This window comes from Elgaria multicarinata, chromosome 3 (genome assembly GCF_023053635.1).
Source record: "Elgaria multicarinata webbii isolate HBS135686 ecotype San Diego chromosome 3, rElgMul1.1.pri, whole genome shotgun sequence".
NCBI classification, from domain to species: Eukaryota; Metazoa; Chordata; class Lepidosauria; order Squamata; family Anguidae; genus Elgaria; species Elgaria multicarinata.
This window is the reverse complement of record NC_086173.1, coordinates 148133692-148149749: the sequence shown is the minus strand read 5'-3', so window position 1 is coordinate 148149749 and position 16058 is coordinate 148133692. Positions and strand designations below refer to the sequence as shown.

Sequence of the window (16058 nt, the reverse complement as noted above, 5' to 3'; positions counted from 1 at the left end):
TTTGTGAGCAAACTTTTGCAGACTTTTCCCTGAAATCCAGGAAGCTTTTTTTTTTTTTTTTGTAAATAGCTATTTGCTTAATTTGTATAAATTGCAGTCTTTATACAAATTAAAGTCAAAGCAGGCTGGGCTTAAGGGCTTCGGCCGAATCCAGTCAACTGCTCACCCAGCTGTACGAGCCCCCTGAGCCTTACTTAGATCCGCTGGGAGCAGCCACAGCTGTAGCCATTTTCCTCTCAAAATTGCAGCCACCCCCCCTCCAGCTGGGTAAGCCCCCCATCCCCCAGTCCAGCCGCATGAGATTCCGCCCATCCACCCCAGCCCGGCCAGGCAATGTTACAGGCATAGCACATTGTTATAGGCATAAATGTAGTGGGACTCAGCCATAGTTTTGACAGATAGTGTTGGAGCTCTCCATCTGGAATCAGCCACTGTCAGATGGGGGTGGGTGCTATCACTATTTCACAGAGACAGAGTTGCTGTGTCAGCATACTTTCTGCTAGCTTGTCAATACATGGGGATGCACAGTAAACATAGCAGTAAGACAGAATGCCAGGAGGTTCTGACTAAGCAAAAGAAAGGAGTTCTTTACTTCTCACATAGTTAAATCATGGGATTTGCTACTACAAGTTGGTAACCACCAACTTGGGCAGCTTTAAAGGCAGATTGCATACATTCATGGAGAGTACAGCTAGCAATGGTCCTCTGGGAAGAATCTACTACAGTCAACCAAAACTAGATTGACAACTGTTACCCAGAGGACCTTCTCTTCTGCTGCTCCCAGACTGTGGAATGGCCTGCTGGAGGAGATTCATCAACTTGACAGTCTTTTAGAATTTAAAGAAGCAATAAAGACTGACCTATTCTGGCAGACCTTCCCAGGGGAATTTTAGAATGTTTTTAGGATATTTTAAGGATGTTTTAATCATGTATGCTATGTTTTTAATCAGTTTTTAATGTGTTTTATATTCATTGTTGTTCCCCGCCTCAATCCAAGTGGAGAGGCAGGTAAGATTTATTATTATTATTATTAATAATAATAATAATAATAATAATAATAATAATCTGCAGTTTCAGAGGCAACATTGCCTCTGGAAGGTGCTATTATGCTCATGTCCTGCTTATGGTTGGTCACTATGGAAACAGAATGCTGGACTACATAATAATAATAATAATAATAATAATAATAATAATAATAATAATAATAAATTTATTTCTTACCCGCCTCTCCTTTTAGATCGAGGCGGGGAACAACATTAGAACAGGAATCAATACATCTTAAAAATTCATGGTTTAACATTGATCTGGATAGGCCTGCCGGAAAAGGCTAGTCTTTAAAGCTGCCTTAAAATCACACAAAGAGTTAATTTTACGAATCTCCTCCGGCAGGCCATTCCACAATCTGGGGGCGACAGAAGAAAAGGTCCTCTGGGAAACTGATGTCAGCCTAGTTTTAGCTGACTGAAGTAAGTTCACCCCAGAGGACCTGAGTGTGCGGGGCGGACTATATGGGAGAAGGCGATCCCGCAAGTAACCTGGACCCAAACCATTTAGGGCTTTAAAGGTAATGACCAACTCTTTGTACTTTGCCCGGAAACTAATTGGCAGCCAGTGGAGTGATTTTAATGTTGGGGTAATGTGGTCACCCCTAGGTGTACCGGTGACCAACCTGGCTGCCATATTTTGAACTAGTTGAAGTTTCCGAACTAGGTACAATGGTAGCCCTATGTAGAGCGCATTGCAGAAGTCAAGCCTTGAGGTTACCAGCGTGTGCACAATGTCTTTAGGTCTTCTGACTCTAAGAAGGGGCGCAGCTGGCATATCAGCCGAAGCTGATAGTAGGCACTCCTGGCCATCGCATCTATCTGGGCTGTCATTTGGAGCGACGGATCCAGGAGCACCCCCAAACTGCGAACACAGTCTTTCAGGGGGAGTGTAGCCCCATCCAGAACTGGCAGACACACCTCCAAACGTAGGTCAGAGCCCTTGACAGCAAGCACCTCTGTTTTGTCTGGATTCAGCTTCAGTTTGTTTTTCCTCATCCAGCCCATTACTGCCTCCAAGCATTCATTCAGAGGAGACACACTATCCTTAGCTGATGCTGTTATTGAAGGCATAGAGAAATATATTTGGGTGTCTTCAGCATACTGATAGCACCCTGCCCCATGCCTCCGGATGATCTCTCCCAGCGGTTTCATGTAGATGTTAAACAGCATTGGGGATAGGATGGCACCTTGTGGTACGCCATACAACAGCTCCTTTTTTGTGGAGCGACTATCCCCAAGCATCACCATCTGGAATCTACCTGAGAGGTAGGACCGGAACCACTGGAGCACAGTGCCCCGATTTCCAAACCCCTCAGGCGATCCAGAAGGATACCATGGTCGATGGTATCGAAAGCTGCCGAAAGGTCCAAAAGTACCAGCAGGGACACACTCCCCCTGTCAATACTCATGCAGAGATCGTCCACTAAGGCGACCATAGCTGTCTCAACTCCGTATCCTGCCCTAAAGCCAGTTTGAAATGGGTCTAGAAAATCTGTATCATCCAAGACTGCTTGGAGTTGGAAGGCAACTGCCCTCTCAATCACCTTGCCCAAAAATGGAAGATTTGATACTGGTCTATAATTATTAATTATTACATAGACCTTTATTCTGAAACAGCACAGCTCTTATTATGTTCTTCACTCTCAGAGCTAGGCAACACACAAAGCATGCTTTGTACCTAACAGGTCAACAATTAAAAGGATTTCATTATATTATAACTTCAGATCAAATAGGCAAATATTTTCTGGATAAATATTACTAGCATCACTGAGTGAGCCAAATGGAAACAGAGTGACCTGGGTCACTTACTGCTTTCCATTTAATCAGTTAATCAAATTGTGAGCAGGATCGTGCTGGGCTGAAAACAACAGAATGAAATTTAATAGGGATAAATGCCAAGTTCTACGTCTAGGAAATAGAAACCAAATGCACAGTTACAAGATGGGGGATACTTGGCTCAGCAATACTACAAACGAGAAGGATCTTGGAATTGTTGTAGATCACAAGCTGAATATGAGCCAAATGTGTGATGTGGCTGCAAGAAAGGCAAATGCTATTCTGGGTTGCAGTAATAGAAGTATAGCTTCCAAATCACGTGAGGTACTGGTTCCCCTCTATTCAGCCCTGGTTAGGCCTCATCTAGAGTATTGCGTCCAGTTCTGGGCACCACACTTCAAGAAGGATGCAGACAAGCTGGAGCATGTTCAGAGGGCAACAAGGATGATCGGGGTCTGGAAACAGAGCCCTATGAGGAAAGACTGAAACAACTGGGCATGTTTAGCCTGGAGAAGAGAAAATTAAGGGGAGACATGATAGCACTCTTCAAATACTTAAAAGGCTGTCACACAGAGGAGGGCCGGGATCTTTTCTCAATCATCCCAGAGTGCAGGAAACAGAATAATGGGCTGAAGTTACAGGAAGCCAGATTCTGGCTGGACATCAGGAAAAACTTCCTGTTATAGCAGTACAACAATGGAACCAATGACCTAGGGAGGTTGTGGGCTCTCCCACACTAGAGGCATTCAAGAGGCAGCTGGACAACCATCTGTCAGGGATGCTTTAGGTTGGATTCCTGCATTGAGCAGGGGGTTGGACTCGATGGCCTTATAGGCCTCTTCCAACTTTACTAGTCTATGATCTATGCTCTATAAAGTTAAATCCATAGGTATGGGGGAAGGTTTGGATTAACGTTAACCCTAGATAGAAGCCAACTAAAGCCCTAAGTAGAGTAGACCCATTGAAATGAATGGGATTTCCCATTCATTCCAATGGGTCTACTCTACTTAGGGCTTTAGTTGGAGTTTAGCTATAGCCCATGTTGTTTTCCCAGTCTAAATTACCTCCCCCTTCATAACCTGCCATTTGCCTTCCAAAGACATCCTACAGGATATCTGCATGGTAACTGTATACCAGCCATTCCCTACCATGGGTCCCCAGAAGTTGTTGAACTACAGATCCCATCATCCCCAGCCAGTATGATCAGTTATCATGACAGTTTTAGTTCAACAACATCTGGGGACCCAAGGTTGCAGTGGATTCGGTCCTACCTGAAGGGGCAATTTCAGAGAGTAATATTGTGTGAATGTTAGGGCTGTGCTCAGACCCCCTCCCTACCCCAATTCAATTCGGAGGCTGAGTCAGAGCTTCTAAATTGGCCCCAATTCAACTCGGGGCACCTTGGTCCCAGGCCGCCTCACTTCAGCTTCAGTAGCAGGGGTGGTGGCTGCAGTTTCCTGGGTGCCTGTGGGCACGAGGCCAATGGGGAGTCCATTGGACTCATCTCCCTGCCAGCTGCTACCCTCTATTAGCTCCTAGACACTTCCCCTGTTCATCCACCTGCCGATCACGGGACTTATCTGAGGTCTCCACATGCGCTAGTAAGCCACCCAGACTTCTTTGGGGACTGCCATAGATTTAGTGTTGTAAACTATGGTAGGCCAGGCAGCTCGCTAGGGCCCTGGGTAAGTCCTGCGACAGGTGGCAGTGGCTGGCCATTGGGCTGAATTGCCCCGAATCATTTCAGCTGCTTCGTGCTGATGCTTACAAATCTGGTCCTGAACCAGCTTTGGGCCAAGACAGGCCAAATTGGACAGCTTTGACTTGGAGTCGGGACTGAGGTGAAGCACAGCCATAGTGAATGTTACTCAGCTCTTCGGGAATTGAGCCATGGGGTTCTGCAGGGTACCAACTTATGTCCGATGTTGTTTAACATCAACTATGAAGCCACTGGGAGGAGTCATTAGGGGATTTGGAGCAAAATGCCATCAGTATGCCTGATGACATACATACTGACGATCTGAATTGAGGCTATGCAAGTGGAAGACTCAGTAATGGCTGAATGAAGGTCAATCAACTGAAGATTAATCCTGTGGGTGAGTGGTCCTGATGGCTATGTGCTACCTCCAGTATCAGAGGCAGTAAGCCTATATACAGCAGTTGTTGGGGAATATGGGCGGGAAGCTGTTGTTTCACTGTGTCTTACTTGTGGGTTCCTGGTTGACAGCTGAAATGCTTTTTGGGATGAAGGCATAATTTATAATGAATATTTTTTAAAAAAACAACAACAGCCAAGTATTGGAGATTTACAGATAGGGTAACTTGATAGGGGGATAGACTCATGACAGAGCACTGTGAATGCACCTCCTCACCCATCAGATCTAACCTGATGTTATGCACAGAAAACGGACTGAGATCCCACTTCTCCTTTGGCACATGTGACTGTAGGTTGTGCTGCCCTGGCTATTTTGCTCTGGAGCACCAGATTCTGCTCTTAGTCCATGAAGCATCCTGATGAGGGTGCACCAGGTGGCAAAATTTTGGAGAAGCAGCTCCGGCAGCTGCACCCAAGGGTGCAGTCACTGCATCTTGGTCCCACCGGCCACCTGCAAGCAGCCAGCGAGACCAAGAAGTGACTGCTTCTGCAAGCCTCCCACCTGGCTCCTGCCCACCCGGACTGCTTGGCAGGCAGCAGGCTGTGCCCGCCAGCCGCACTCACTGCTTCTTGGTCCCACCAGCCATGAGCACGTGGCCAGTGGGACCAAGAAGCAGTGAGTACAGCTGGCAGGCACAGGTCGCCAGTCAGGTGGGAGGATGGGCGGTGGCGGCAGCACTTCGGGCAGCAACCTGCCTTTATTTATATTAAAACATTTATATCCCGCCCTATATCACAAGGACCTCAGGGCGGTGTACAGATAAATCATACAGATAAAATAGAACAATAAATATGCCATTCTAAAACAAATTAAACCATCAATAAGTTAAAATCAATATCAAATTTTAAAACAGTAAAATCCAATTAAAACAATACAGTGTGCAGGCTGGATTTAGCCATCAAAGGCTTTGTTAAAAAGCCATGTCTTAACATGGCGCTGAAATGAAGCCAGTGCCAGTCGGGCCTCTACGGGGAGGGCATTCCACAGCCGGGGTGCCACAACAGAGAAAGCCCTGTCCCATGTCCTACCGTAGTGTATTTCTCGCATGGTGGGGCATGGAGAAGGGGTCCTCCGACAGATCTCAGGCAGGCAGATATAGGGAGAGGAATTCCCTCAAGTATTGAGGCCTTGGGCCAGGCCTGCCTAGTTCTAGCTACAAATGTACGGGAGACTTTGTATTTTACTCTGACCTTCAATTTGGAGGAGCCTCCTCCTGAATAACCCTGCGTTTATGCCACTACAGCTGATTTCCTCAGAACTGCTGATTACAGAAATTGCGCAAAGGTTATTCAGTTCTATTGCCCTTTCTGGGAAACCAGCACTGAAATGCAAACCAAGAAACGAAACTTAAAAACAGACCACACTTAGTTCATTCCAGCCTGACAAGCCTCCAATAATATCATCAGGCGCTCCCTTGGGAAGTCTCCAAATCCCCCCCCCCTTCCACTCATGCTTTTAAGGGGGCAAAACTATGCATGGTTAGGCAGAAAAGAAAGTCATACTGTCATGTTAGGAATTGTAAGTCTTGCCCCCCGCGCCCCCAGTCTAAACATGCGTAGGATTATGCCCTTCAGCTGTTTCCAGACCACTAATCGACATTGTGCAGGCGGCCGCTCACTCCTCAGTGGTTTTATGTGATAAGAAAAAGAAAGAGAAAAGAGAGGGAGAGAAAACACGAGTGGGTCGCAAATAGAAGAGACATCTGGCCAAACCCCCGCCCCCACCCACTCTTCCATGCTTCATCTGGAAGGACTCTGAGCTTACCTAGATCGCTGGTCTGGAGCCACAAAGTCTGCATGGAAGTTGGAGACAAGCTCTCGCTCGCTCGCTCGCCGGCGTCTTTGGCACTGGCACGTCCTTGGCTATCGGTGTGAGCCGGGCACAAAGACCCCTGGCCGCAGCATTGCGCCCAGGCAGCAGAGGCAGGGTGAGGAGCGAGACGGCTCTCAGAAAGGACAACTACGCAGGTGCAAATGGCTCCCCGACACCTCCCATTTAGTAACAGGGAAATTCCTGTTAAAAACAAGGGCAAAACGATAAACGCCGAGGGAGAGAGGACACGTAAACTGGAGTAAACAAAAACTACAGTCTCTGGCCGAAACATACACGCGAGACACGTGCGCGTTTGCATTTTGACTTTATTTTCTTTATAATAGATTTAAAAAAAAAAAAAAGTAATAACGAAATCCAGCCTACAGCTACAGTTTTCCTGAGACTGTCAATAAGGAGTTATGATACTGGCTGTTACCAAAAAAGCAGCTGCCGCTACTCACTTCCACACCCAGGGGCTGAGTTCGGACGACACGCTAAACAACGGTTGTTTTCCATTTTGTTCCTATCCCCCCCCGCCCCTTTCGCGTTTGTTTAGCGTGTCGTTTGAACTCAGCGCTTTTAAAATAATAAGTTTCCCGCCCAAAGCCAAAAAAAAAAAAAACCCAGTGCCATGTGTTATGATATAAAATTGCAAGGTTTTTGGCCTAAAATATTGTTCTCAAGTGTCTTTAACACACGGCACAGTTCCTGACACGGTTGTTTTTAAAATAATGCAGCCGTTATGACTCGTTCCGCCCATTCCGGCTTTTATAGTTTCGATTTCTCCTTCTGCTTTCTTTGGCACCCAACCAGGCAACAACAGATCGTACAAAAAAGACTTCGAGTCGCTGAGTTCTCTTTCTCAGCCCAAACTGTCCCCGAGGTTAGTTTCTAACTTGTTTTCTGCTGGATTGGCTCAACTGAGAATCATAGAATAGCAGAGTAGGAAGGGGTCTACAAGGTCATCGAGTCCAACCCCCTGCTCAATGCAGGAATCCACCCTTTTAACTTAAGGTAAGTTAAAAACAAACAAAGTATAATATGACCTGTGTTCTTCTCAATATTAAGAAAAACACAAATAGCAAGGAGGTGGGGAGGCTTCTGGAGAACAACATTCTTAAAAGAATGGAAGAAATAAATAAATCCAACTAACCCAGTATTCTGTTTCCAGCAATGCTTCTGGGAAGCTTGAAACTCTCCTCTGTCGTTTGCTCTCAGCATATGGAATACGGCAGGATCTATACTGCTTCTGGATATGGAGGTGTTGGTTAACAAGGCTCAAAGCCTTTTCTCTTCTCCATGGATGTGTTGAGTTCTTTTTGAACTGCCTTCTAAGCTTAGCGCTCACCCGTTTTGTCTTGTGATAGTGAATTCCAGAAGCTAATTGGGCATGTTGTGAAGTGGTCCCCCTTGACAGCCGTGAACCTACAGCTAGTATGTTTTCAGTAGTAGTTCAGAGGTCTTGTATTGGTGCCTGTGAGCTAATTTTCTCTATGTTCTTGAGGGATTTTTGTTCTTTTAGGGCAGCGTTCCCCAACCTGGTGCCCTCCAGATGTGTTGGACTGCGATTTCCATGATCCCCAGTTTGCTGGGGGGGATGCTGGGAGTTGCAGCCCAACACATCTGGAGGGCACCAGGGTGGAGAAAGCTGTTTTTAGGGAGTGTTTGCATGGCGGCTTTGCCTTGGGATTATGTTGTACTCTATAAAACTGACTCAGATGTATCATTGTTATTCCTTAACATCCCACCCCACATTGAAAGAATGCATGGGGGATTAATAATAATAATAATAATAATAATAATAATAATAATAATAATAATAATAAAAAAAATATATTTATTTGTTACCCGCCTCTCCCTCTGGATCGAGGCGGGGTACAACACAAATGCAAACACTATAAAATACATGTAACTAATTAAAACATTTTAAACTAATACATTATTAAAAGCAGCACATTATTAAAAAGGCATCTTAAAATTATGGGGCCGTAGAGTGTACTCCTGCCGCTGATGCCTACTATGGGTGTGCCTCACGTGTATGGCTGGTGTGAGAGGGGGCACCCTAATTAGTCCAGGGTGTCCCCCCCCATGGAGGGAGCTCTATGTGCATACATTGGCATGTGCACACAGCACTTTCCGATAAACTAAAAATATGCATACGGTGTGTGGCCACCAAGTGTATCAGTGGCACTGGCAGTGATACACCCTACAACCTCCCCTACCCCTCATTATTTCAGTGTGTGTCATCTGAACCACCACCACTCCTGCGAGTAACTTCAAGGATGTTGTGTGAAGCATTTATTTTTATTCTGCTCCAAAAACATAGAAAAGCACTAACTATTGCTGGGTTGCAGGTTTCCAGCCAATTATTTACTTTGGTTCTACATAACATTGTTGCAGTAGGTGGCCCCTGGAAGAGCTGCCCATCATTTCAACCTTCCTTGGGAAGAAGAGAGCCAACAATATGCCATGAAGTATGCCATGGCTCAAGTGTGTGAGAAACACTACAAGAAGTCCCTGCCCCAAGGAGGCTACAGTCTAAAAATAATTATCCCAGAGACACCAGCTTTCTTATTTGTCCTGCCCCTACATCTTTAATGACAGCTTAATGTGCAGACCATAAACAGTAGACTCCCCCCGGCCTTACTCTATCTTAATGCCAAGTTTGTTGTCTTGTCATGTAGTTGTAGAGGCCTTGACAACAGATCAAGTCCTTGATACACAGTCCTTGACAACAGATAAATTGTTGTTGCATTTATATCCCTTTTTTCCTCCAAAGAACCCAAGGCGGCATACATAATCCTCCTCTCTACGTTATCCTCACAACAACAACCCTGTGAGGTAGGCTGGGCTGAGAGTCTGTGACTGGCCCAAAGTCACCCAGTGGGTTTCCATGGCCAAGTGGGGACTAGAACCCAGATCTCCCGACTCCCAGTCCAACACTTTAGCCACTACACCACACTGGCTCTCAGTGCTTCTCCCGCCCCATGTTCAACTTTTTCTAGATCTGTAAAATTGCAACATGAATAAGATCGCTCTTAGGATATAGTGGGGGAAATTTCACTGGGTATGGAAGCAATACTGTGCACCTATAAAAGACTTTTGTGAAATATCACCAAAGTCTTTAATAAGCAATTACTTTAATACTCTGTAACTTTTCTCCACAGGGAAACTTGGGACTCCGACATCAAGGTGAAAATGTTGCAACATAACTAGAGACTGGGACTTCAACTTTTGCACAGGCTCTGTTTACACTGGCCATAACTTCAGTTGCAAAGACAATTTTAAAACAGGAAAATAGAATACATCTGAAGCACAGTTTGGCTGGACAGATTATCAGAGCAAAACACACAATTAAGTGGTATTTAAAAAGTGTTTTTTCTGATCACATTACATAGCCAAAGTGTGCTTGAGTGTGCAATCTAGTGAACTGTTTTGAACTGTTTTCTGCCGAATTGAAAAACTGAGGGATTGTGTGTAAGTAGAGCCTGAGAGGTTAAGGTCTGTGCTTGCTTCTGGGTGAGAGAGAAAAGATGGTGGCTGTGCATGAAAATGAAAAGGCAGAACAATGTCTTTCTATGAATCCACATGCAATGGAGAATGGGAAAATTAATGGAAGAATCAAAGAACATCTTGGACTAGGAAACCATAAGATTTTTTCTCAATATGGTAAGTGAGTTACAATTAATGTAGATAGGACTTTATCTCCACCTACTGTCTGCTAATCCAGATCTGGAATAGGTAGTAGAAATTTGGCAATCCTAGACCATATAGCACATGTGTTTTCCTTTTATGAGCTACTTATGCAGCTGTTTGATTTTGCACTTCTCAAAACAAAAACAAAAACTTGATAGACTCATTTTGGATATGGATTCATTTTTTATATGCATTCTGTGAGTTTCTGTAAGAGCTTGTTTGGAACCAGGCTGAAAAACCCAGCAAGTATTAACTATTTGTTTTCCTCTGTAGGGTTGCAGCATTCCATAGTATCCAGACCATTTTTTTATACAGTAATTGGGAGTTTGCTGTTTAATGTCATTCTGATCATAATCATCTTTGTATTAGCAGGTGAGTGAAGAGTTGCATTGATCCCCTATGTTGTATCTTCTGCCACTTTAACTGCAGGCCTTCCTACACTTGCAAACGCCTTTTATTCTTCCCTGCAGATATAGATTACTAGCTTTATTGGTAAAGAGAGGCAGCATGGTATAGTGGCTATAGTATTGGACTGGGACTCTGGAGATATGGGTTCTAGGCTCCACTCAGTCTTAAAGCTCACTACGTGACTTTGGGCTAGTCACCAAGCTACTTCACAGCGTTGTGGGGATAGAATGGATTGGAGGAGGACCATTTGAGTTCCTTCAGTTCCTTGCGCGAAGAAAAGGCGGGGCATAAATGTAGTATTTAATTTTTGTGAACTGCCCAGAGAGCTTCGGCTATTGGGCAGTATAAAAATGTAAATAAATAAATAATAAACACATATTCACTCAGCTAGTCTGGGAGCAATGGGCATCACTTGGGGATAAGAATCCATCACCCAGTCAGGGCAACCCACGTGTGCTATTACTAGGGTGACCATATGAAAAGGAGGACAGGGCTCCTGTATCTTTAACAGTTGTATTGAAAAGGGAATGTCAACAGGTGTCATTTGTGTGCATGCAGCACCTGGTGAAATTCCCTCTTCATCACCCCAGTTAAAGCTGCAGGTGCCCTGCCCTCTTTTAAATCTGGTCACTCTAGTATAGCTCCTGCACCTTTAACTGTGGTGATGAAGAGGGAATTTCACCAGGTTCTCCATATATACAAATGACACCTGCTGAAATTCCCTTTTCTATGCAACTGTTAAAGATACAGGAGCCCTGTCCTCCTTTTCATACAGTCACCCTACTATTACAGTAGGCCAATATTAAACTTGGTCAAAGCCCAAGTGGTTAACGGTGTTGCAAGAGAGAAATTAATAAATTAAAAAAAGGGGGGAAATCCAGCAGCAAAAGAGCAGATTTGTACAGATTTGAGCATTAGCAAGAGCCTAGTGAGAAAGCCTCCCTTTGGCCCAAACCTAAGCATGCTTTTTTAGAACTGAGAATGATTGATTTCACTGGGACTTATTTTCAAGTAAGTATGCTTAAGATAGCAGCCTGTTTCTCACAAATATTAGTCAAAACTAACACTACTATGAAGTTTCAAGCAAGATCACAGTCAAAATTTACATTTCACCTTTCTGCTTGGCCTCCCTCTTCTACCACATCCCCAAGCAGCGGTTTCAGAAACATATTTAGAATAATGCTTTTCGGAACCCACACCTGCGCTTCCTGCAGGTTAAGGCTGTTGGAAGAAACAAGTATTGTTGTACAAATTCCTTCGCAGCTCACAAATAAACACAAGCATGAGTTTTGAATCTTCAACGCAGTTTATTTAGAGAAGTTCTTCAAAAACAAAACAACCAGGCTTGTAGCAGCAAATTATAACAAAACAATTGTCTCACCATAAATCAAAGTAAGCATAACAGCTTTACAGTTCTCCTTGACAAAAGTTGGCTTTGCATCAAAACAGCATACTCCTTTCTCTGGCAGCGGCAGCAGCTTGCACCATACCCTCAACCCTCCACTGGCTGACTGTATATTGCTGTGAAAGAGCGAGCCTTATACTCCCTTCACTCAATCACCAACAGGTGTGCTGAGCTTGCAAGTCTTTGCCAATAATCTGCCTTAATTACTGTTAAGGTTAAGACGAAAACCTGACAAAGGCAGCCAGCTGAAAGGTGCAGCAGGCTTGATCTTTTTCATCTCGCTGCTCAAGACATCACACCCAGAACAAATGGGGAAAACGTACTATGGTTCCTACAATAATCTCATGCTGCAAATGCAGCATTCAGACTATTCAAAGACTGGCAGTTCCCTGTACAGTATCAATAACTTTTAAAATCATAATTCACAATAAGGCAATAGCTTTATTAATACTAACTAATAGCAGAAGAATCCTAGTTCAATGGAAGAGCCTGAAACTCTGGAGAGCCACTTTCAGTCAGTGTGCAATACTGAGCTAGATGGTCTTGATTCAGCATAAGGCTGCTTCCTATGTCTAAAATATCACAACATAGCCAGAAAGCTTTCAAGTTTGATGAATTTTCCATTTTTTTCTTATTGTGACCATAGACCATTTTTCTAATGGCTGCCTAGGCTTTCTCTGTGTTTTTTAAACCAACTGCCACATAAGGCCTTTTAGAGAACACGCCCGCCAGGAAAGCAGACAAGAACTTGCTCATCTTTCTTTAAACATGAACAGAACAGCCACACTGACACTCCTGTCTCCACCCAGATACAGTTGTATCCACTGCCACCCTGTGACCAAACTAGACCATGACACCACCCATGCACGGTCTTACTTTTGTCTAGAATTTCAGGTTTTCCTGAACTTCCTCTTAGATTCTACTTTTCACTGCTTTGCAGTTATGGTTGGATACAATTCTAATAAAGGCAATCTAATAAAGCTGTTTTAAACTGTGCAGTTTTTATTTTGTTGGAAGTCACCTTGAGTCTTTTTGAAGAAAGGCATCTAAGAAATAATAACAATAATGATAATAATAGAATCATCATCTCATTGAAGAGTTATTTATTTATTTATTACATTTTTATACCGCCCAATAGCCGAAGCAACTCCTCCCTGAAAGGCAGCCTAGAAATAATGTTTTAATAAAGCAACCTTTAGGCTGGTTGTGTAATAGACTGATCATTTTTGGTTCCTTAAGAAGAGTGAATAGAATAACCCTGATTGGCACGGGAGCTGCCCTGGTTGGGAGAGGTGGCAGCCATGGCAGAAGCTGCTCCTTGTGCCTGCAGCGTCCCAGGTTGGGCACCAGGCTGTCCAGTCCCCCTTCCGCCATTAACTGCCTAACCTGTTCCTTAATAGTTCATGCACAGGTGAATAGGAAGCTGCCTTTTACCGAGTCAGACCAAGCCCAGTTTTGCTTACACTGACTGGTGGCAGGTCTCTGGGGTCTTTTCCAGCCCTACCTGCAGATGCTGGGGATTGAACCTGAAACTTTCTGCATGCAAAACAAGTGCTGAGCCATTCTCCCTCCCATAAATGCATATTAGCTTCAGATGCTGAGACACATCACTCCCAGTAGCTAGAGAGGCGGAACATTTTTGGCAAAGCTATCCAGATGCTTGGAAGAGGGGTAATAAGACAGACAGTAATCCATCTCACCTTCTGAAACTCTTCTTAGCACTAGTGACATCACCGGGGCCATGTCCAACTCCTCCTACCACTCCTGCGGATTACTGTCCTGAAGGCTGGATTGGATATCGAAGGAGGTGCTACTATTTTGTAGAGGCAGAAAGTAACTGGACTTCTAGCAAGATCAACTGTTCTTCTTTTAATGCCTCTTTGGCTGTGGTTGACTCCAAAGAAGAGATGGTGAGTACAACAATATGGACTGCAACCTATGGGAAAAGCACAGCGTGTTCTCAACCACCAAATCTGGGCTCGAAGATTTGGAAATTGCATTTGCATTGGGCCTGTTTATAGTGCAATACTTTCTGTATTTTTTTCAACACAATCCCATAGTTCAGATGGAGACCACATAGAGAAATATGCCTTCCAGTCAATGAGAAGAAGCACAACATCTCTATTTCTTCCTCCATTTAAAATCTTACATTATGCTCTGTGAAAGGTAGTGCATTTTAACCCTCTGCCCATTTTTAAAAATCATTTTTTTCATTCCTTTCCAGATATTGGTTTTTGACTATTAATCATCATAAAAAGACAGTTGATTCATATTTCCCAGCCAAAGGCTTTACACAGCCATAGTATTTGGCATCATGTTGTCTTGATAAGGTTCAGAAGGTCTCTTGAGATTATTTTGATTGGCCCTTAGATTTGTGTATCAGAACTCAGAATCAAATGGGCGTACTTGCCTGGAGTTGGTAATATGTGTACACTTCTTTTCTCTATCAAGGACGTCTTGAGACGATACAAAAGTTCTGCTGACTACTGGATTGGCCTTCAAAGAGATGTGGAAACAGATCCCTGGAAATGGATCAATGGTACCATTTTCAATAACTGGTGAGTCACTTTTCTGTCTTTCAATAAACAAATGCAGTCTTTTTTCCCCTTTCCTTTTTTATTGTGAATATCAACAAATAGAACAGAAAATACATTGTGAAAATGGGGGGAAAACCCCATACAAATGCAATTTGTACAGGGCATAGTTAAATTATGGAACTCACTACCACAAGATGTAGTGATGGCCACCCATCTGGATGGCTTTAAAAGGGGGTTGGATAAATTCCTGGGGGCAAAAGCTATCAATTGCTACTAGCCCTGATGGTTGTGTGCTATCTCCAGTATTTGAGGCAGTAAGCCTGTGTGCACCAGTTGCTGGGGAACATGGTTTTGAGGGTGCTATTGCACCATGTCCTGCTTGTTCATCCCTGGCCGATGGCTGGTTGGCCACTGTGAACAGAGTGCTGAACTAGATGGACCCTTGGTCTGATCCAGCAGGGCTCTTCTTATGTTCAGTCTTGTAAGCTGCTCTGAAGGCCTTTGGGTGGAAAAGCACTCTAGAAATAGGAATATAAATGCAACTCAAGAAGCCCTCTGCAGTTTGTTCAGATGCCACAAGCATCTAGTTGGCTTGCCACGCAAATGTTTTTGGGCTTCATTTCTGCTATGTCATTTTATGTTGTTCCTCGTGGTTACTGTTTCTGTGAATGTTTTGGACATCTATTTTTGTTGCTCTTCAGGTTTTCAATTCGTGGTGGAGGAGAATGTGCTTACATGAACCATAAAGGAATTGGCAGCTCCAGCTGTCTAATAGAACAAGCCTGGATCTGCAGCAAGCCAGTAAACAGATGACAACAGGAATCACATATGCTGCTTTCAGCAACTTTCTTTGAAAGTATACACTGTCATGTTTCTTGGGAGACAATAACAAGGCCTGCTAAGTAATCTACAAAGCTCTATTCAAGCAATAAACATCTCTTCCCACCTGAAGAGAGTCTAATCTTTAGGAACTTTCTCCCAGGCAAAACTATGCAATCTAAGCGAGACAATTGTCCTTTTCAAGAAGAATGGAAAGCCCTTTCTCCAGACGCGTTAACTTCAGAGAGACTAGTTGTGATGCAGCTTCTGACGGGATGCCAGCCGGGCTAACTTCCTCTTGTCTTCCTTTAACGCCGCCCGTTTTACTCTGCGGTGTACTCTAGGATTGGCTAACTTCTCCATACATTCCCCTTCGGAAGAATGCTGGCTTCCCACTGACTGT

The 16058-nt window shown here is 44.1% G+C and overlaps 2 protein-coding genes across 6 annotated transcripts in view; one reads left to right on the top strand and one right to left on the bottom strand.

Annotated features, from left to right (window-relative positions):
* Window positions 1-16058, bottom strand: part of LOC134395997 (killer cell lectin-like receptor subfamily F member 1) — an 86754-nt gene that overhangs the window by 51956 nt on the left and 18740 nt on the right. For 3 of the 4 annotated variants that reach the window (XM_063122305.1, XM_063122308.1, XM_063122309.1), the window contains exons 1-2: window positions 7944-8026; window positions 6743-6991 (exon numbers count right to left, since the gene is read on the bottom strand). The exons of the other annotated variant lie outside the window; for it this stretch is intronic. In XM_063122305.1, coding sequence (XP_062978375.1) covers window positions 6743-6776 — 34 coding nt within the window. In that variant the 5' untranslated portion in view covers window positions 6777-6991; window positions 7944-8026. Of the gene's footprint in view, window positions 1-6742; window positions 6992-7943; window positions 8027-16058 lie in introns of those variants that run through there. 4 annotated transcript variants of the gene reach the window in all.
* Window positions 7495-15960, top strand: LOC134395998 (C-type lectin domain family 2 member B-like). 2 transcript variants are annotated; one of them, XM_063122311.1, is made up of 6 exons: window positions 7495-7673; window positions 9958-10459; window positions 10760-10858; window positions 14019-14209; window positions 14751-14857; window positions 15538-15960. In XM_063122311.1, the coding sequence occupies exons 2-6, from the start codon at window positions 10324-10326 to the stop codon at window positions 15647-15649; spliced, it is 645 nt and encodes a 214-aa protein (XP_062978381.1). In that variant the 5' UTR covers window positions 7495-7673; window positions 9958-10323; the 3' UTR covers window positions 15650-15960. The 2 variants fall into 2 exon arrangements, with proteins under 2 accessions (XP_062978381.1, XP_062978380.1); XM_063122310.1 differs by having other exon boundaries at window positions 7495-7804.

What these genes read in the sequence shown, in the direction of transcription:
- LOC134395998 (XM_063122311.1), top strand. Translation starts at nt 10,324, where the DNA reads ATGGTGGCTGTGCATGAAAATGAAAAGGCAGAACAATGTCTTTCTATG. An exon ending in TAAGATTTTTTCTCAATATG is followed by an intron (nt 10,460 to 10,759) that starts GTAAGTGAGTTA and finishes TTTCCTCTGTAG; the next exon opens with GGTTGCAGCATTCCATAGTA. An exon ending in AATCATCTTTGTATTAGCAG is followed by an intron (nt 10,859 to 14,018) that starts GTGAGTGAAGAG and finishes AACTCTTCTTAG; the next exon opens with CACTAGTGACATCACCGGGG.